General features: G+C 36.9%; 1 protein-coding gene across 7 annotated transcripts in view; it reads left to right on the forward strand.

Moving 5' to 3' along the window:
* TMC1 (transmembrane channel like 1) overlaps nt 1–21,818 on the forward strand; it is a 386,362-nt gene that overhangs the window by 309,636 nt on the left and 54,908 nt on the right. For all 7 annotated transcript variants that reach the window (XM_049710776.1, XM_049710780.1, XM_049710774.1 and 4 more), the window contains 4 exons: nt 584–674; nt 2,418–2,499; nt 14,588–14,694; nt 15,792–15,890. In XM_049710776.1, the coding sequence (XP_049566733.1) occupies nt 584–674; nt 2,418–2,499; nt 14,588–14,694; nt 15,792–15,890 (379 nt within the window). The remainder of the gene's footprint in view (nt 1–583; nt 675–2,417; nt 2,500–14,587; nt 14,695–15,791; nt 15,891–21,818) is intronic.

Genomic DNA, 21,818 nt, shown 5'->3' on the forward strand with positions numbered 1-21,818 from the left:
AATTTGAAGCCCTTTCAGAATGTGAGGCCAAAAAGTATTCCTTTCCTTTTCTCTCTTCCCTCAACCCCATTTGCTTTACAGAGTATGGTTTTTCTGTTTTAAGTCATAATCGCTTTTATGAGATTAAATACCAGATCAATAAGTGTGTTCTATGTCAGTTTGTCCTAAACTTCCTGCCCTATTTTTTTAAAAAAAGCAATCCTTAAAAAAGAAGGAAAGAAAGTATTTTAAAATAAACATTCCGACTGCCAGAATCTGAAGTAAACTTCAGATTCAATTTTATATGTGGTAGAAATGAGAAGAACTAGGGTTCTCTATTTTGACACTTAGCATAAATTCCTTGCTTTTTGATGACTCCAGTGAGACTGAAATATCTCATTCTTTCTGACCAGAATTAAAAAACTTAAACATCCATTACAAGTCCCAAGGTTAGGAAATTCAGCTTACATTCACTTGTTAAGGGTTTGAAAGTGTCTAGAAGAAATCAGGCAGTAGACCTAATAAAATTAAATATCCACTACCTTTATGCTGTATTAATCTCAACCCACCACCACCCACCCCTTATTTTGTTTTATTTCCTCAGGGAAGCAAAAAAATTTGTGAGTGAAAATGAAGGGGCTCTTGGGAAAGGAAAAGGAAAACGGTGGTTTGCATTTAAGATGATGATGGGCAAGGTAAGTATTTTCTTAGCTCAATTTGGTTGATGCCATTTATGCTCAGTGGAAGCCATGTTGCCCCTGAGGGGTGGTAAAGTTGGTTCTGTTCTGAGTGAAAAAAATGTTATACGTTATGTCTATACATAGGTACATATACAATAGATAAAGAGTATTCTGCATTACTGAAATTTGGAGAAAGGGATGATTCAGAAAAAAAATTGTCCTAAAAGGCTCTTTAAAGGAGTTAAAATGAAAATAAGTCGATAAACATTGATTCATGGCAAAAGACTGACCTGTGTGCTTTTATCACTTCCAAATGTAAAAGGTTGAGCCCCTTTCATTTTCATTCCCTGGGAGTTAAGGGATTCTGGGTCAAGGTTTCTTTCTCAAAATGTGTACAAGTTACACGGCCATATAGCTGTTCTCTACCATGAACATCAACTGTAGATTGGATAGAAAATAAGAAAAAACGAGTGATATGCCAATATAAATATAGATCTTTGGAAAAGATAGAAAAGAAACCAACATTTATTTAGCACTTACTATGTGCCAAGCACTGAATTAAATCCTTCTATAAAAATTAAATCTTTATATAAAAATCTTTCCATATTTAATTTTCACAGCAAAGTAGGTATGTAGGTATTATTATCTCCTCTTTACAAATGTTATACCACCTGAGGCTAAATATATTCCCATAAAGATGGGAGTTTTGTGACTGAAGTTCATATATCTTAAATATGAAATATTTAGATAGATCTGTAATATATATTTATACATCATATATATCATAGATTAGTTTTGTCTGTTTTTACAATTTAAATAAATGGAATCATATAGCATTTATGCTTTTGTTTCTGGCTTCTTTGATGCAATGTTATTTTCATGAGATATGTTCATGTCATGGGAGTTATAGTTCATTTTTATTTATGTGTTGTATCCCATCGTATGAAGATGCTGTAATTTATTTATCCATTCTGTTATAGATGAATATTTGGGTTGTTTCTGGTCTCGGTAATCTTTCAAACTCCAGACTTGTCTCAAATCTTATTTAGGCTCCCCATGTCTGTCTAGCTCACCCATTATCTCAGCATAATCTGTACATGTGCAAAGTTATCTGCCCCATTCTCATTCTTCTTCTTAGTGGTCCTCTTGATCATGGGTAACCCAACATTGTTGGGTAAAATGGAAGGAAGATCTTTTATAAAAACTAATTTATGATTCTTTTTCTTTTTCCTTTTCCTATAACACCATGCCTTTCCATTTAGCTGACTGTTCTACCTCTACCAGAATGAAAAGTCATAGCACTTACCATCCTGTATAGAAATTACCTGTTTATGTACAGTGTACTTGATCCAGAAGCCCTTCAAGGCAGGAACTATGTCTTATTTATATTTCTTTAATTTCTTCATACAATGACTATTTAATTAAATACACACCATTTGCTGATCACCTTATTAGGTGCTAACTCAGTCCCTGCTCTCTTATTGTGTGGTAGAATAAACAGATATTTCTCAGTGGTCAGCATATTTTCTGTAAAACAGAGAGTCAGTAAACATTTTTTAATTAAATTGGTCCAGGGGTAGGTGGGGAACAGGGAGGCAAGTGAAACTAGCATCTCCCCTTTTTACAAAAAGCAATATGTGATTCCAGAGAGATCTTTCCAAGCTCATTGTCATGAGATATTTTGGGATGAGTGTGGGAGATAAACATCTTAACAAACAAGCAGTTGGGTTTTACTGTTGTACTTGGCTTTCTTTTCAGAAATGGGTAAAATTTCTCCGTGATTTTGAGAACTTCAAAGCTGCTTGTGTCCCCTGGGAAAATAAAATCAAGGCAATTGAAAGTAAGTGCTCAATCTCATTAGATGGGGAATGCTGTCCTAGATAAATGTCTCATAAGCTAATCAGATGCCTTTCTCAGTTTCTGAACTAGTGGAAAGATTAAAAACAAGAAAACAAACAAATAAAGACATTTTCATGTCCTCTTTGCTCACTGTGAAGATTTGCTTACTCTTACCAATCACAGCACTGGAGACCCCGTTCTCCCTTCCTGCATTAGACCAAAATATTTTTTTGACCTTGTTTTTTCTTCTACACATGGAAGTCAGTATAGTGCACAATGACACTGAATCATCATTGGGAAGGCAGAGATTTTATTTCGGCAATGAACATGACATTGAAAGTAGGTACTTTAAATATTATAAATTAACTATATTTCAGTTAAAAAACTCATATACAAACATCAAAAAAACAGAAAATATATATTCACTTGGATGTTAGACAGTAATCAAAATGAACAATGTCTAAAAACAGTGAAGAAATCTTAAAGTATCATTTTCAAACCTCTGAAGTAGAATAAGCAATAATCATCCAGGAACTCGCTATATGAATATCATATTGTGCCTTCATTTTGTACAATATTCATAGTGTACAGAGAAGGCAGGAGAATGTACTCAATCAAAAACCTATTTAGTATAGGGCTGTAGGCTTAGAATAAGGCAAATAAAAATTTTTAAGTATTGTGAATATGATAGTATGTCATTTCTAAGATAATAAAGAATATAAGGAAAAGGGGATAACATTTAAAATAATTTTGAGTATAATCTTGCCATATTCTGGTTTGTAATAGTTTTGACTAGGATCTGATTTTCTTCCATGCCCCTCCAGATAGCAGGGCAGATTTTCCTGCTGGCTAAATGTTGCGTTGCCTAATTAAAATAGAGGCTCCACAGGGAGATAACACAGCTGATGGATATTTCACTGACAAGATTGGGCACGTTTTAGGAGTGACTATCCCTCAGTCCTCTGTCCCTCATTATCAAATGGCAATGAATTAAAATACATCAGCTCATTAATGGAACTTCCTCACACATATTCCTGTGCCATCCCTTTCTTGCCTTATTTTCCTCCTCAACACTTATCACTATCTAAAGTGCTATATTACTATATCTCAATTAAATTTAATTAAATTTAAAAATAAATTATTAAATAAATAATAAATAAAATAAATTAAAAATACAGTCATTTCATTTCATTTTGTGTTCATTTCTTCCAATAGACATGAAGGCAGAGATTTTGGTTTGCTCTTTCCCGGATCCCTAGACCTAGAACTTGCTTGGCCCTAATGAATATGTGTTGAATAAAATTAAACAGAAGACATTTTCCAAATGTCTACTATTCTAGGAAATGGAAAAAAGAAATTTAGACACATCAAAAAAAGAATAGTCATCATGAAATTCTCAAGTTTTAACTGTGCAGCTAAAATATGGTACCTTGAGAGCCATTGTGAAACAGAAGGCCCTTTAGAGCATTAAGATCCTGATACAATGTGTGTTGAAAGAAGTCTGGATTTTTTTCTTGCTTTGCTACAGATTTGCTGTTTGACTCTGAGCCAGCCATTTAATCCCTCTGAGCCTCAGTCTACTCATTTATGAAATGATAAGGATGAATCTTGATCAGTTATGAGATGTATCCCAAGAAATTTGTAATTAATGATAGCTAAAATATATACAATTTGCAAATCATTTATTTTTAAAGTACACTAGAGCAGGTTCCAGTCTATCTCAATAGCAATGTCATGGTCACTTGTGTTGCAATAGCCTATCTTGAGTGGAATAGAAACAAATGGAATTATTTTTATTGCCAGAAGTTGCACATAGGAATGAGTTACACATATGACCATAATTTATCATGTGTGTCACAGTGGGAAAAACATATTGAGAGCTACTCAATAATACTTTCAGTTATCTTCCCTCCTCCCCTCTTCCCTCAGAAATTTGGAGCAGTCAACCTGGACAGTTCAAACAAATTGTGGATTATTTTCCACATTTATTTTTTGATTAGGTTGTCCTGATATTTTTCACTTTTTGTGGTGCTTTTTGCCTCACTGTGGAGAATTGACACTTATTTTCTATTCTATCAACAATCACCATAACAACCATTTATTGAGTGCCACTCAGAAACCCTACAAACATTATTTCATTTAATCTTTAACATGCCGGCATTGTGCATATTAGTTTTCTGTTTTAGAGTTATGGTCAATAACTGTCCCAGAATAAGTTAGCAGAGGAGCCAAGATAAAAGGTGAAGTCTGTCTGGGCCCAAAGCTTGCCATTTTCTCAGTGTAGTGTGCTGATTTTTGCTCTGAAGAAGATTTTATAAACTTTTTCTTTTGCACCGGGTCCTAGAGAAGATTAGACCAGGACAATGGCATGATAAGTAATTACAGATTTCCTTGATAGTTATCCTATTTGGGGAACTATTTCCCACCTTCTCATGTATTTATTTTTCAATGAGTTATTTATTTAATTATATATTTCATATTCTATAAGATACGTAATGTATTAAGCTCTTAATGATAATCATAAGTGCACTGTATACTTTTGGATATTGCATTAGTTGAAAAGTATGAAACCTATCTAAGAGTAAATTAGCAGAGTCTTTGGATTGGACTAACCATCTCATAGAAAGTACCTTACCACAGGTAGGGAAAGCGTGTGTCTGTGGTGGTCTTTCAAGCTGAACTGAATGAATGGTGGAAAGAAATGGGACATGCAATCAGTTTATGAAAGGTTGAGGTCTTCTTGTCCCTTTCTGGCTCTATAGTTTGGGCAATGCTTTGATATTTAGGGCTCTCTATTTCCACATTTGGCTTTCCCACAAAATTTAGTTACAATCAGTCCATGTAAGCGTGTGAAGTTCTTTGCTTTATACTCTTGAGTTATAAGTTATTGAAACAGTTAAATAGAAAATAGACTTATACTAAGAGAGACCTGAATAATTTACCTTCTCTGCAAATTTTTTTTCAGAAAAAAGTAGGTTAAGCATGTACCCTATTTATAATATTTATACTTTATATTATAAAACTAATATAAATGCTTTTCTCTTAAAGAAATGGCCATTTAATCTTATAAAAGTTTCAGAAATGTTATTATATTCCTTTTAAAGGTCAGAATCATCTAACGTAATATCTCATTTAATCTTCTGAATAAGCTTGATGTGATTGATTAATTGATTGAGCAAATACTCACTGAGTGCCTACCATTTATTAGGCATGTTTCTCGGCACTGGGGATGCAATACTGACAGAAACAGGCAAGGGTCGATCTTACATTCAAATGTGTTGATATGTGTGTGCATGGGTGGAGAGACAGTTCATAAAACACAAGCAAATAAATAATGAAGATGATTATGGACTGTGGTAAGTGGCAAAGAGAAGCACTCTCTTCGTGTTCCCCTCCCCAAAAGTCTTTCTAATCTGCCATGCTCTCACTCACTGCTCCATCTCTAAATAAATACTAACCAAATATTTTCTAAATTTGGTTTTGAAGGAATCCCAAATTACCAGCCTTCATTAAGTTTCCACAAAGCTCTGTCCCGTACTTGGCAGAATCACAAGAGGAACTCAAGTCTAAAACTCATGCTGTTTCCATTTTGATTCCAGTAGGACCTGGATCCCTATACTAGTGTGGACCAGGTACTCACCTGATGACTCCCAACTTTTTTTCATATAAAAAATAGCTTTGATAATTCTTGTCATGGAGGAATTCTGTGAAGTTCTACATCACATGGTGATGCTGTGGAGTTTTACTATCATGCCAGCCTTGTAAAAGGCCTAGAACCACGTGGTTACCTGCAGAGATGCACCTTATTAACCACGTTGCATTGCATATTTTGCTAAAGAAGCTGTGCATTTGTGCTCCCTGGAGTACAAGTATAATATATACCTACTGTGACTCCAGCATTACTGTTAAAACCATGGATTAAATCATTAAATGTCTTTCAAGCTGGAGATTACAAGTCTTTCTAAGAATCAAAATCTGCTTCTTCCTAATAGTAAACTACAGCATCAAAGGTGTGATAGACCTCTTCTTTTTTTAGACCAGAAGTAGCTTTAGACAGACAATCTTAAGCACAGAGTTTAAACTGCATGTTTCACTGCTGGCCTAAAGGCACCAGAACATATAAATTAAATTTGCCACATTTAATTCCCTATCCCTAGACCAGTTTGAAAGAAACTGTGCTTTGAATCCTAGCCTAACAAGATGGTATTTATATTGTACTTTACAGCAGGTGATTTAACTGGTCTTTTCCCATTTAGAAATGTTCATTATTTATCTGCTTGTCTTATTACCCATCTGTTCAAGAGGAAATTATACATGATGACAGACTACAAATTACTCTGCCTTAATAATAAATAACCAGAGGGAGAGATGAAACTTTAACATTAATTTAAAGGAAACACAGAAAATTCAGGAATAAGAATATTACATAAGCTTTAGGGCTCACTTTAATAAATACCAAAGACTTTTCATATATTAATAATTTACTAATGAAATAGCATTTATTAGTTAGATTAAAGAGAAAAGGTATTGGTCATTTATGGGCACAATCTAAATTTGTGAATTTGACCAGCCTTAGCTGATTGATGGATATTATCTGTATCTATTCTTTCACACACACATTCATTGCCTATTTATTCTATATAGCATAGTTGTTTTTGTTTGTTTGTTTGTTTGTTTTGCGGTACACGGGCCTCTCACTGTTGTGGCCTCTCCCGTTGCGGAGCACAGGCTCCGGACACGCAGGCTCAGCGGCCATGGCTCATGGGCCCAGCCGCTCCGCGGCATGTGGGATCTTCCCGGACCGGGGCACGAACCCGTGTCCCCTGCATCGGCAGGCAGACTCTAAAACACTGCACCATCAGGGAAGCCCGCATAGTTTTCTTTTTAAAAAATGAATTTAACTATGATTATACTTGAGGAGCAATAGAGCACTGTGAATAAGAGAAATCGAGATTTGGAGTCAGACACCTATAGATCAAAACTATCTGATTTAGAACTCTGGCTCCATCATTTACTATCTACGTAACTATCAATACATATGTAACCCTGGCTCCATCATCTACCAGGTGTGTAACCTATGGAATTTAGTCTCTTGTAAAATGGGAGTACAATAGATTCCCCTGGCAGGGATTTGATGATGATTAAATGAATTAATTAATATGCAGAGATCAAATAGGTATCTGGAACAAAGATTCATTAAATTTTAGCTATTATTATTATTAATCAAGTCTTGGATCAGTCAACTGCTGTGTTTAAGCTTTTGATTCCCCATCCACACAGTAGGACTAATAATTCTTAACCTTATCAGGTTGTCGAGGTAGTAAAACGAGTTGATGCTGATAATGTTCTTAGTATATGTAATTGACCATCAAAATATGTTAGCTACTATTATTATTATTCCTCATTATTGTTCTTTACAAGAGTAAATCAGTTTTATTTGAGAGACTAAGCACATGGAAATGACTGTTCTTTTTAATTATGCTCTTTTAGGTACACTATAGAAGGGTTTCTTTTTTTAGGAAATGCCTGTTCCAGTCAACAATCTCTAGGAGGATAGAACTGCTAGGATAAATGAACATGAATAGGGAAAACGCCTTCTTTTTCATTTTTGTGTTGAGAAAGGGAAAGGGCATATGGAGCTTTGATGTCAACTGGTTGATTTGTTTTCTCTCCTTTATGATCTTTGATCTTTGTTTGTTTTGTTACTGTTCTTTCCCCTTCTGCCACTGGTAGGTGTCATGCAGAAGGAACATTGTCTTCTGGATACTTTGGTCTCTTTGACCTGTGTCTAGGTCTTTCCTACAATCACTCTGGTTTTAATGAAATCTGTTTTCTTGCAATTCATTTCTTTATACCTAGCATTTTGTAAAGAAAAGCCTTAGCTGTCACTTCTCTACTTCCAAATAAAATTGTTGTGAAAGCCACTGTTAAGTCTAAAAACTGGAATTTGGAAGCTTTGGAGTCTAAACTTTTTCACCCATTATGAATATGGATTATACATAGGGTAGGGGGTACTTTCTGAAACATTTTTTTTTTTATTGGAGTATAGTTGCTTTACAATGTTGTGTTAGTTTCTGCTGTACAGCAAAGTGAATCAGCTATACGTATACATATATCCCCTCCTTTTTGGATTTCTACAGAGTGAAGTAAGTCAGAAAGAGAAAAACAAATATTGTATATTACCGCCTATATGTGGAATCTAGAAAAATGATACAGATGAACCTATTTGCAAAGCAGAAATAGGGACACAGACGTAGAGAACAAACATATAGACACCAAGTGGGGGAAAGAGGGTGGGATGAATTGGGATATTGGGACTGACATATATACACCACTATGTATAAAATAGATAACTAATGAGAACATACTGTGTAGCACAGGGAACTCTACTCAATGCTCTGTGGTGACCTAAATGGGAAGGAAATCCAAAAAGGAGGGGATATATGTATACGTATAGCTGAAACATTTTAATTTGCTTCTCTTTTTTGCTTTTAGGTATATTTATACTCTGCCCTCATTTGCCAGGGGTTGTCTATGAGGGACTGGGAAAGGGTGGGCCATGGTGCTAATTAAAAGAGCAAAAGTGTAAAAAGCCAGTAAGGAAGGAAGGGAAGAAGGAAGGATGGAAGTAAGGGAAGGGTGGGTCAGTATCCTGTGCTCGGAACTCTATACCAGAGGGTTTCACGAGTGTTTCCAGGGAAAAGCTTGCCCTGGATACCTAAAGATGAATGTTGTTGATGAACAACTGGAATGACTAACAAGCTGGAAGTCCACTGCCTTCAATAAAACATGACGAGTGAACCTGGCTGAGGCAGCCCTCAGGTAGTTGATAGCAGAGAACATAGATAAGGGCCATGAAATGATATGAAATCACTGGGAGCCAGGTAGATGATCATATGTCCTGGGAGAGGAGGATCTGCTTCAGCATTTCTGCACACAGACCAGTGCATCTGGTTACAACACGTGGGGGGGGGGCATGTTTTTCAATATCACACACTTTTAGAAATCTTGTAGAACTCTGAACCCCTCTACAAAGTGAAACGAATTCCAAATACTCAGACTTAAAAGTAACTGACATCTTTCAAAATGTCCAATTAGACATTGAATTCCCTTTAGGTGTCTGTAAAAACTGCCACAGTACGGGGTGGGTGGGGGTGGGTAGAGATTTCTAACTCTTACCTCTTAGTAATGGTAACTGAGTTTTAGCTAGGTACATGATAGCACAGTTTAAAGACTCTATCTCCTGGCCTCCCTTGGTAAGTTGTGGTCATGTAACACAGTTCAATGGGATGTTAGCAGAAGTGATGTGTTCAAAGTCCAGTTTATGCCCTTAAAAGAAAGGATTTGCCTTCCACTGCTTTCCCCTCTTTCCCACTGGCTATCATATGAATATAATGGAATGAGCTGGAACAGCTATTTTAAACCACAAGATGAAAGCTGCATGTAGAGAATTTCACAGCAAGAAGACTGTAGGAGGCTAAGTCCCAGATACCATAGAGCTACCATATCAGCAGTGTCATAGTTACACTCAATCTGAAACATGAGAGAGAAGAAGCCTTCTATTTTATCTTCTTTTTGTTTTTATATTTTTATAGTTGCATTGAGGTATAATCAACAAAAACAAATTGCACATATTTATGTATACAATTTGATAACTAGGGGCATGTGTATACACACATGAAACCATACAATCAGGAAACAGAACACACACTCCCCTCACAAAAGTTTCCTTGTGCCCCTTTGTAACATATCCCTCCATGACCACCACCATCCCCAATCAACCAGCAATCTGCTTTCTGTCACTGTAGATTGCATTTTCTAGAATTTTGTACAAATATTTTTATAGAGTATGCATTTTTTGCCTGGCTGTTTCATTTATAATTATTTTGAGACTTATCCATGCTTTTGCATATATCATTAGTTTGGTTTTATTAGTAGTATTCTATTGTATGTATATGCCACAATTTGCTTATCCATTATGGACTTGTGAGTTGTTTCCAGTTTAGCTTTGGGCTATTACAAACAAAGCGGCTATGCATATTTGTGTACAAGTCTTGGGTTAAGACATGCTTTTATTTCTCTTGCGTAAATAACTAGAAGTAGAATAGCTGGTCTACTACTATGGTATGTGTTATGTTTAACATTTTAAGACACTGCCAAACTGTTTTCCAAAGTGGTTGACCTAATTTCCATTTCCATCAATAGTGAAAGAGAGAGTTCTAGCTGCTTCACATCCTCAGCAGCATATGGTATGATCAGTCTTTATTTCAGCCGTTCTAGTAGGTGTGTAGTTGATTTTCATTTCCCTGGTGACTAATGACATTGTGCATCTTTTCAGGTGCTTATTTTCCATTTATAGAACTTCTTAGGTGAAGTGTTTTTTCAAATTTTTGTGCATTGTTTATTAGAATGTTAGTCTTCTTATTGAGTTGTAAGAGTTTTTTGTATATTATAGACCCAAATACTTTGTCAGATATATGTTCACATATCTTTTCTCCCATGCTGTAACTTACCTTTTTATTTATCAGAATCTTTGGAAAAGTGAAAGATATTAATTATGATAAGGTGCAATTTAAGGATTTTTAAAATCTAATAGCATTTACTTTTTGGGTCCTATTTTTAAAAAACCTTTGCCAAACCCAAGGTGACCAAGATGTTATGCTGTGTTTTCTCCTAGAGTTTTATAGTTTTAACTCTTAAATACTTAAGTCTATGACACATTTTGAGTTAATTTTTGTAAATGGTATGAGGTAAGAGTGGAGAGTTTTTATTTATTTTTGTTTTATTTTATTTTACATATGGGTATTTAATTGTTCCAGCATCACTGTTGAAAAGATTATTTTCACCATTGAATTGCTTTGGCACTTTTGTAAAAAGAAATCAATTGATTATATATGTGTAGGGCCATTTCTGAATTCCTATTCTGTTCCATTGATCTATGTTTATCTTTATGTCAATATCATACTCTGATTACTTTAGCTTGTGGTAAGTTTTGAAATCAGGTAGTATAAATCCTCCAATTTTGCTTGTTTTTCAAGGTTTTTCTGGCTATTCTTGGCATTTTCTTACAAATTTTATGATCAGTTTATCATTTTATAGAAACTACCTTCTGAAATTTTGATTGGAATTGCCTTGAATCTATAGGTAAATTTGGAAATGATTGCCATCTTAACAATATTGAGTCTTTTGTTCTGTGAACACAGTATATCTCTCCATTTATTTAGGTCTTTTAAAATGTCTCTCAACAATGTTTTACAGTTTTCAGTGTACAAATTTTGTGCATATTTTATCAACTTTATCCCTATTTCATATTTTTGATGATATTGTAAGTTGTATTGTCTTTTAACTTCCATTTTTGATTATTCATCGCTATTGTACAGAAGTGTTATTTATTTTCAAAATTTAACATTGTATCCCATAACCTTGCTAAACTCACTGGTTAGTTTCAATAGCTTATTAAAAATTCTTTAGGGGCTTCCCTGGTGGCGCAGTGGTTGAGAGTCCGCCTGCCGATGCAGGGGACACGGGTTCATGCCCCGGTCCGGGAGGATCCCACATGCCGTGGAGTGGCTGGGCCCATGAGCCGTGGCCACTGGGCTTGCGTGTCCAGGGCCTGTGCCCTGTGGCAGGAGGGGCCACAGTAGTGAGAGGCCCGCATACCACAAAAAAAAAAAAAATTCTTTAGGATTTTCTACATAGACAATGAAGTCATCTATGATTAAAGAAAGTTTTATTTCTTTAAAAACAAAACCAAAAACTACCACAGTGTTATGAGAATAAGTAAGTGGTACCTAAAGAGTGAGCTAAGTCCTGGAAATAGAGGTCTGACTCTCATGTGAGCTTGGTCTCATCTTAGTAAGTGGAGGCTGAAATTTGCTCCACATGAACCTCCCTCTTCCTGTAATAATGCTCTTCCATCAGTAATGCTTCAAAAGCTAGAGGCCTCAAGAAAACCAATGGTCCCCAGGAGATGTTTTGCTAAATGAGTCAGGACAAAGGGCCTGATGCAGTGGGTAGCTGAGAATGTTCACTGATTCTTCTTGGGCAATTGAAAATGAAAACTGGGAAGACTGGGAAAACTAGCAACTTGATGTTGAATCTTAAGTGATTATCAAAGAAACTTGGCTTTTGTTAATCTATGAGATCTCAACCTGAGACTCAAATTCTGGTTTTTTCTTCCTCTTCCATTCTCTGATTTAAGAGAATGTTTTTGTTTTTGGACTCAGTCAATAAAAATTGCACAGATCATTTCACTTTCCCTGGGGTGAGTGCGAGCTGACAACACATTCTTGCCTATGCCCTCCAAATTCATTCCCCAGACCTGAAGTGACTGTTTAAAGGTCAAGTTCCCCTGCCCCACCCCCACTGCTTAACACCTGTCAATGACTTCATCTCATTTAACATAAAATTCTCACTTTTTACCTTTCCCTAAGAGACCCCACACACTGTGGTTTGGTTTCTTTCTTCATCCGTATCCATCACCACTTTCCTTTGTTCATTGTGCTCCAACCAGACAGCCCTTAGGTTTGTCCCTCAATTGTCCTGAGCTCTTGCTTCCCTCACGATATTTGTTCCTGCTCTTTCCTCTGCTTCAGCTGCTCTTCCCCAGTTCTGGGCTTTGCTGCCTGTTCCTTCAACTTCAGATCTGTGCTCAGATGTTACCTCTCTGGGATACCTTCCTTGACAAGCCTACCTAAAGCAACCCCTCTCATAATTTTACCTTCTTCCCTCTAGGACTGACCTGGCTAAATTATTATATATACTTTTATAATAATATGATTATATATAATATATATATTATGTATAAATATATAATACATATGTCATATACATATATAATACATACCTATATGATATATATCATACATAACATACATATATACTATGTAATACTCATAATATATACATGTAATAGATGATATATAATATTACATATATCAAACATACATATAATGTAATATAATATGTATTATGATAAATGTATATTTCTTTATTTCTTTTAAAATTATTGCATATTTGTTTTTCCCACATCTCACTAAAATGTAAGTTGCATTAGGGCAGCAACCTGTCTCTGATATTGTGTTTCACATCTAAGATAATTCCTGACAGAAGATAAATATGTGAAGAGTAAATGGACTTCGGCTTCTATACTACCTGTGAAATGCCGTTTACACAGGAGAACAGCACAGGATGGTGTATAGGATAACCGTCCATAAGAGATGTGGTAAACTTTTTTGAGAAGAACATTGTTGCTTGAGAAAAAGGAGGAAGAAGTTCAGTAACTATCAAAATAATTAGAATGATGCTAACTACTGGCCAGGCATTGTAGTAACTGTAATAGGGAAGAACCTTTGAATTCTATTACAGTAATCACTAAAGGGATGTTACCTATAAGCTTAAATTATACATAATGGCCCATTTGGGGGAACCCTGCCTTCCAGGTAATGAGCACTAAGCTAAAATACCTTTGTTTAGCTCATGGGAGACATCCTGACCAGGCCCACCTGTGAATGACTGCAGGAAGGGAGAAATGAACACATCCTCTTCGGAGGCTGGATGGAACCGGGAAATGTTTGGCTTTACTCCCTCCCCTTGTCGTATTAAAGAAGCCTGAATTCTAACTCAGGCAAGATGGTTCTTTGGGGCATGACTTCACCATCTTCTCGGTCTGCTGGCTTTCCGAATAAAGTCGTTATTCCTTGCCCCAACACCTCATCTCTCGATTTATTGGCCTGTCCTGCAGCGAGCGGTAGGAGCTTGGACTCGGTGACATAACCACTTTATATACCTTTGTTCACTTAACTGTGTTAACTCAAAGAATAAGATGGTCTCTTCAAATAGCAATCCTAGCTGCCAAGCAAAACGCAGCTTTCTCTTGGATGGATTCTAAAGATGTAGTCATTCTACACAGCTACCTCTACTTCCATCATGTTAACATTTTCTCCTTCTGGATAGAAAAAGAAAATGCTAGAGCCTGTAAAGAAAAGAACCCGTGTGTTGCAATGAGAAGACTTATTTTGAAAAGCACCAAGACGTGGCTTTTGTCTTGTTTTGACCTTTCTTCCAAACTTTTATTTTCTTTTGAATAGGTCAGTTTGGCTCATCAGTGGCCTCATACTTCCTCTTCATGAGATGGATGTATGGAGTAAATATGGTTCTTTTTATCCTGACGTTCAGCCTTATCATGTTGCCAGAGGTAAGATTCTGACTTCCAGTTTACAAAACATGCTGAAACAAGCTTCTTCTGCAATCACTCTACTAAAAAAAACTCTTTTCCTTAAGAGTAAGATGACTATCTAGCCACCTACGCTCTTAGAGTCATAGTATTTGTAACCAGGTTAATCTTCAAAATGGTGCCCATGAGCCGCAGGTCCTAATCCTTCTCCAAAGGGTACGTGAGCCTCCTGAAATCATATATGAAATGTGTGTATTGTGTATGTTGAAATGAATATTTCTCTGTGGAAAGATTCCCAAGGTGGTCCCTGTGCACAAATATTAATTGCTCAAGGGGAAGACTTTGACATCTTGTGAGTTCATTTATTTTGCCAAGTTTGCTTTGAAAGAGACATTACTTAATGCAACTCAAGGCATCCAGCTTTTCTATCTGAAGAAACACAAAGTGAGCAAATTTTTCCAGGTATAAAATAAGATATCCCCCCCTCCCCGCCCCATTCCATGGGTCTCTTAAGACCAAGGTCAGTGAGGAGAGTAAAACTGATAGTGGGTCCAGATTGCAGAAGAAGACAAAGCTCTGAGCTGGGGTCGGGGGAGGGGGGAGATTCAATTAACTCAGACCAAGAAGCAACACTAGTCTTCCCGCCTAGTTGACACCCTCTAATGGTATGAGTGATTCTCTTTACTCCTCTCTTCCTTGACATGAAGGACTCTCCCTCCACCCCACCCCTGAGGGGTATTCCCATATGAAGAAGTGCTTAGTACGGTTTTCTTGAACACTATAATCCCCAAAAGGCCACCTCTCTTCTTTCCAGACCTCCTAAATGAGACCAGTTTAGAGGTGGTGGTGGGTAGTCGGGCTCCAGCAAGCCCTGAGCAACGTGGTTGACTCCACTGCTGGTGGTCTGCGGAAGTCAGAATGCAGGGTCCTTAGCATTCCCTTTGTGCTTAACTCTGGATTTTGTAGTCGATTCCCAGAAAATGGGACCCCACATGGAGACCCACAGAGTCCCCATGAAAAAGTTTCAGAAGTGCTTTTAAACAAAACTGTTTGTGATCACATGTGTGCCTCAGACTTTGTTTCCAATTGTTAACTGCTTTCTTTGTTTCTCCATGTAGTACCTCTGGGGTTTGCCATATGGCAGTTTACCTAGGAAAACGGTTCCCAGAGCTGAAGAGGCATCAGCAGCCAACTTTGGTGTGTTGTATGACTTCAATGTAAGTGATTCCACACAGCTGTGTTCATAAGAGGACAGATTTTTCCATATTCTGAAACTCCGTGGCCTCCTCTTCTGAGGCCAGATGAAGGTCTAAGAAAGATGTCTCTGCCCGCTTGAAAAAAAAAAAAAGAAAGAAAAAACAAAAAAGAAAAAGTAAATAGAGTTTGGGAATGTGATAATATGATTAAATGGGAATATAGACTATTAAATGAAGGTGAGCTCAGAGTTCAAAGACTTCACGTGAATATTATTATCTCTGACTTTGAAAAAGGACAAAGGAAGAGTTTGCAAATGTGCTTTTTGGAAAATCTTGTTGAATTCTTCGGGCTTTGATATTTCATATTAACTTCTTCACCTCCTAAACAAATCTATTTAGCATTACTGAATAGTCAATACTAAATAAAGCGAAATAGTAAGTACTAAACAATACTAAATTCTAACTTCTGTATAATATGAAATGAGCATCACTTGATCGTGGTACCCAAATGAGCGTTATTCCATTGTAGCACTAGAATGAATATTACACTTCGAGCTCCCCTAGGTGGGGATTATTGTCATGGCAGGGACTCATTTCTGCCCATTGAAAAATCATTTTGGAGTGTGATTCAATTCTGTGACAACAGTTCAATTCCACACATTCTTTTTAAAGTAGTGGCCAGATTAGAGATGTTTGGAAATGTATAGGATGAGAAAGTAGCACAGTGGAGATTGGGGAATTAGTAATTCAGGAATTTTTAAAGAGTAGAAAATGAGAATAAAATTTTATGTAGACCGGGGAATGAAGGAAGGAGAGAGACAATAAAGTCTTCAGGTTTATAGAATTAATATGCATATATTTCACAGATGTTTTGAATTCTACCCTCAACCTCTCTAAATCGTGAGCTTCCTAAAGAGCGGCTTACATCTGCTGCATCTTCTTTGAAGCCCTTAACATAATACTCAACCAATAGAGGCTTAATGAATCTTGTTGACTGGGAATGCTGAGCAAGGGGGAGGATTTGTAGAGCATTGAGATAAGAACCAAAGAAATTTATGTGAGCAGTACCAGCAAATGTAAACTTTAGGAAAGGTTCTCAGGCTCTGAGTAAACAAGGCAGCTATAGAATAAGCATAAGGCAGAGCGGCAGCCCCAACTTGGTGGCCTTTGGAATCTTAAATCATACCCGTCAGTTGGAAGTTTCATTTCCAGTCAACATTTATTTATGGAATATAAACAGGCACTGGTTTTACAAAGATGAATGTGACATGGCTCTTGACCTCAAGGTAGTCATGACAGTAGAAGAAAGATGCATAGGCAACTAGTATACAGTGTGTTCCACACTTAGTAAAACGATGGGGAAAAAAAAAGTACTGGGGAGCCCTGAGGAAGCGGTTGTCAATTTTGCTAGGGTGTCTGGGTTTCAGAGTGGAGATAGCCTCTGAGTTAGATTTTACTTCTTTTATTTCTTCTTTCTATCACTTCATCTTCTTCCGTCTCTCTATCTTTATCTCTCTCTCCTTCCCCCATTTACATTTCAAATAATTTATTACTATGTACCCCCCACACTATTTTTATTTCTCATTCTCTTCCTCTGATTAATTAAATAATAAGCTTCCAGTCTGGTTAATAAGAAAAAGAACTAATAATATTATTGGCATCTTCTGTTGTTTTAGTCATATCAGAGAAAGGAAGAACTAAAAATATGAACAAAAGGCCTTTTGGCTTTTAAACATATTTTTGAAGTTTCTACACTTATAAATTTGTCAAGTAACTGAAATAAAAAGTTTTGCAAACAGTGTCCCTTTGAGATTTTAAAGGTATTAATAACTTGAGGAAGACAAAGAGGAAGGTGGCACTAAGAGAGCTGCTAAGGGGTGTACCAGAAGGTCTAGGAGGTGAATACAGGAGGAAACTAGGGGAAAGATTTGGGCAGTGAGTATGCTCACCAAGATTTTATTATTGCCCTCGACTGCTCTCATGTCCAGTTTAGTGAAATACTATTTACAATGGATAGAAGAAGATGGAAACAGGAGTATCCTATGATACTCACTTTCCTTTATAACTCTAGGCCAGCCTAGAAATTATTCTAAGACAATGAGAGATTATTAAAAGGTCAAGAAAGAGTCATTAAAGTGATATTATTCACTTATTTCTTTTTTAATTTTTCTGTATACTGTGATCACTCGATTATTTGACATATCACAAAATAAGAGTTTTAAGAGAGTGCCCTTAGATCTTCTATCCCATGTCCCACATTATAAAGTTAGGGAAACTTTGAGTCTCACAATCATTTTTTAAGGTCTTATGGCTAATAAAAGCCTCCTAATCTAGTGTTCTTTCTATGTCTTGTATCACATCAGTAATTTTTCTGTCATAATTTCCAACATCCTTCTCACTGACAGTTTCTGGAACACAGGCTGACTCCATTTAATGCTGTATCTCACAAGGGGAGAAGGGGTTGAAGCAGTTGGATCCCATTTCCACCTTTCATAATAAACATGCAATTCCTAAATTAGCTTCTCAAATAGAAAGTTTTAGTATTTACCCTTTTGCCTGAATTCTTTACTTGCTTCTTAGAACAATTACCTCATAGAGATGCCCACTCTGTATTATAAGATGATCTAAACGGACAGCCCAGTATTTCATCTATCACAGCACCATGGAGGAAGCCATTGTCCAGATGTCCTTGAGATCCCTGGAAACTCAGAATTCTGTACTTCCAAAGAGCCCAGAGATGCCAGAGAAAAAGACATGTTTCAGGCCCAGGGTAGAGATGACTGGTGCCTAAATGATCTAATTGGAACATGAGCTGGTTTTTTGCATCTAAGAAGATTAATGTACCAGCTTAGCTAAGCAATGCCATATAGATGCTGGTGAAGAGAAGCAGAATCAATTTATAGGACACTGTAAAAGAGATGCAAGCATGACCTCTTGTGGTAGAAGAGCCTATAGGTTGGGAAGGATCGGAAAACCTTTGGGCTGTAGGTGACAAGGTTGTACAGGGGGAGCTGCTTCTCTGTTGAGTTCATATTAGAACCTTGGAACTTCTCTCTGGACCCCCTCCCCTGGAAGTATCCCCTTGGAGCTCAGTGCTCTGTCACCTATAAGCATGTATCATAATTCATCCAAATTCCCTTTAATTAATAGCAGACAAGTACCATGTGATATATGCAAGGTCAGCCAGTCTTATGGCCTCTCAAGGTCACCATTTACAAAGCACCATATTATTTATTTATTTATTTTTAATTGAATACCTAGGGATGGGTCTTACTGAACAGGAAGAGAGTATGTTTTATTAAAATAATAAGAAATAGGGAGATTGTCTAATGTGCATGTTATGAATCAAATTGGCAGAAGTAGTATTATTTGAAGCAGTAGAATTAGAATGAGTTTAAGCCAGTAAGAAGAGCATGTCTTTCAGATGAATGGATAAAGCAGATGTGGCACATATATACAATGGAATATTACTCAGCCATAAAAAGAAACAAAATTGAGTTATTTGTAGTGAGGTGGATGGACCTAGAGTCTGTCATACAGAGTGAAGTAAGTCAGAAAGAGAAAAGCAAATACCGTATGCTAACACATGTATATGGAATCTAAAAAAAAAAAAAATGCTACTAATGAACCTAGTGGTGAGGCAGTAATAAAGATGTAGACTTAGAGAATGGACTTGAGGACGTGGGGTGGGGAGAGGGAAGCTGGGGCAAAGTGAGAGTAGCATCGACATATATACATTACCAAATGTAAAATAGTTAGCTAGTGGGAAGCAGCTGCATAGCACAGGGAGAACAGCTTGGTGCTTTGCAATAACCTAGAGAGGTGGGTTAGGGAGGGTAGGAGGGAGGCTCAAAGGGAGGGGATATGGGGATATGTGTACACATATGACTGATTCACTTTGTTGTACAACAGAAACTAACACAGCATTGCGAAGCAATTATACTCCAATAAATATGTATTAAAAAAAAAGAAGAAGAGGATGTCTTTGTTGGCAAGCTATTTGGAGACATGAGAATGATGTAGGAATGATAAAGAGGAAGAGACTGTAGAGCTTTGGTATTCTCGTAAGGGAGAGAGGGAGGAACTGAGGTGGAATTTGGAATGAGCTTGAGCTGATATCAGACAGTGAGATCATATGGGTAAAGATTTGAGTTGTGAATAAAGGGAAATGCATTTAGCTTTCCAGCTTGAGAGCATTTTGTACATTGCATATTGAGATAAATGGTGAGTCAACTTTGCCTCCCCTTTTCCCCTGGTCATCATAGATATGGGAGGTGGGGGGAAGCCCTAGAAAGGGAGGAGAGGAGAGTTAACACCCATTCTGTGTTAAGCAGGCACATACATTAAATTTTATCTTCATGACAACCCTTTAAGAGGAAGATCAGTAATCTTTTCAGAGTTGAGGGGATTGGAACTCAGAGAGGTTAGTTTCCCAAAGACAGCACAGATAATCAAAGGAGGCATTGAAATTTAAACTACAAGGTGGCTGACTCCAATGAAAAATTGTTTGTTGTACTCTAACATATCACCCCAAGCCTATTCCTTCTGCCCACTTTTGCCACATCTCATTCTTGAGGTCTGTCTTCAGAGGAGACTGTCACAGTCTAAAGGTTGACAAACAGCCGTTCAGTTCCTTATTTTATTGGCATCAATGGTTCTTTTAAGTAGTGATATTCCAAAGCGAGAGCATCCTCTCTCAGGTAGTCTCAGTTCTCTAAGTTCTTTCATCTCTTATTGTACCGGCCACATTTAGAAGAGATATTTTTGTGATTCACATATGGAATGGTACATCTTTTCTTTAGGAATATTTCAGTAGTTCAAATATGTCCTTGTTTTCAGGGAGCTCCCCTTTTCAAAACTGAGGTAAAATTGACTTACAACATTATATTCGTTTCAGTTGTACAACGTAATGATTTGATATTTGTATATATTGCAAAATGGTCATCACAATAAGTCTAGTTAGCATCTGTTACTGTAGTGAGTGGCCTCATGAGTTTTATGGGTGAAAATGGGAAGATAATGAAAATATCCAAGTTTCTGGCTGGGGTAACTGGGTAGGTTGGTGGATCATTCCCTGAAATAGGAGGAACAAACAGCTTTGGAAGAACTTCTTTTTTTTAATGTTTATTTATTTATTTATTTTCTTATTAGTCGTACTTTTTTTTTAACATCTTTATTGGAGTATAATTGCTTTACAATGGTGTGTTAGTTTCTGCTTTATAACAAAATGAATCAGTTATACATACACATATGTTCCCATATCTCTTCTCTCTTGCATCTCCCTCCCTCCCACCCTCCCTATCCCACCCCTCTAGGTGGTTACAAAGCACCGAGCTGATCTCCCTGTGCTATGCGGCTGCTTCCCACTAGCTATCTATTTTACGTTTGGTAGTGTATATATGTCCATGTCACTCTCTCACTTTCTCACAGCTTACCCTTCCCCCTCCCCATATCCTCAAGTCCATTCTCTAGTAGGTCTGTGTCGTTATTCCCATCTTACCCCTAGGTGCTTCATGACATTTTTCTTCTTTTTCTTAGATTCCATATATATGTGTTAGCATACGGTATTTGTCTTTCTCTTTCTGACTTGCTTCACTCTGTATGACAGACTCTAGGTCCATCCACCTCACTACAAATAACTCAGTTTAGTTTCTTTTTATGGCTGAGTAATATTCCATTGTATATATGTGCCACATCTTCTTTATCCATTCATCTGATGATGGACACTTAGGTTGCTTCCATCTCCTGGCTATTGTAAATAGAGCTGCAATGAACATTTTGGTACATGACTCTTTTTGAATTATGGTTTTCTCAGGGTATATGCCCAGTAATGGGATTGCTGGGTCATATGGTAGTTCTATTTGTAGTTTTTTAAGGAACCTCCATACTGTTCTCCATAGTGGCTGTATCAATTCACATTCCCACCAGCAGTGCAAGAGTGTTCCCTTT

Source organism: Orcinus orca, chromosome 6 (assembly GCF_937001465.1).
Source record: "Orcinus orca chromosome 6, mOrcOrc1.1, whole genome shotgun sequence".
Taxonomy (NCBI): domain Eukaryota; kingdom Metazoa; phylum Chordata; class Mammalia; order Artiodactyla; family Delphinidae; genus Orcinus; species Orcinus orca.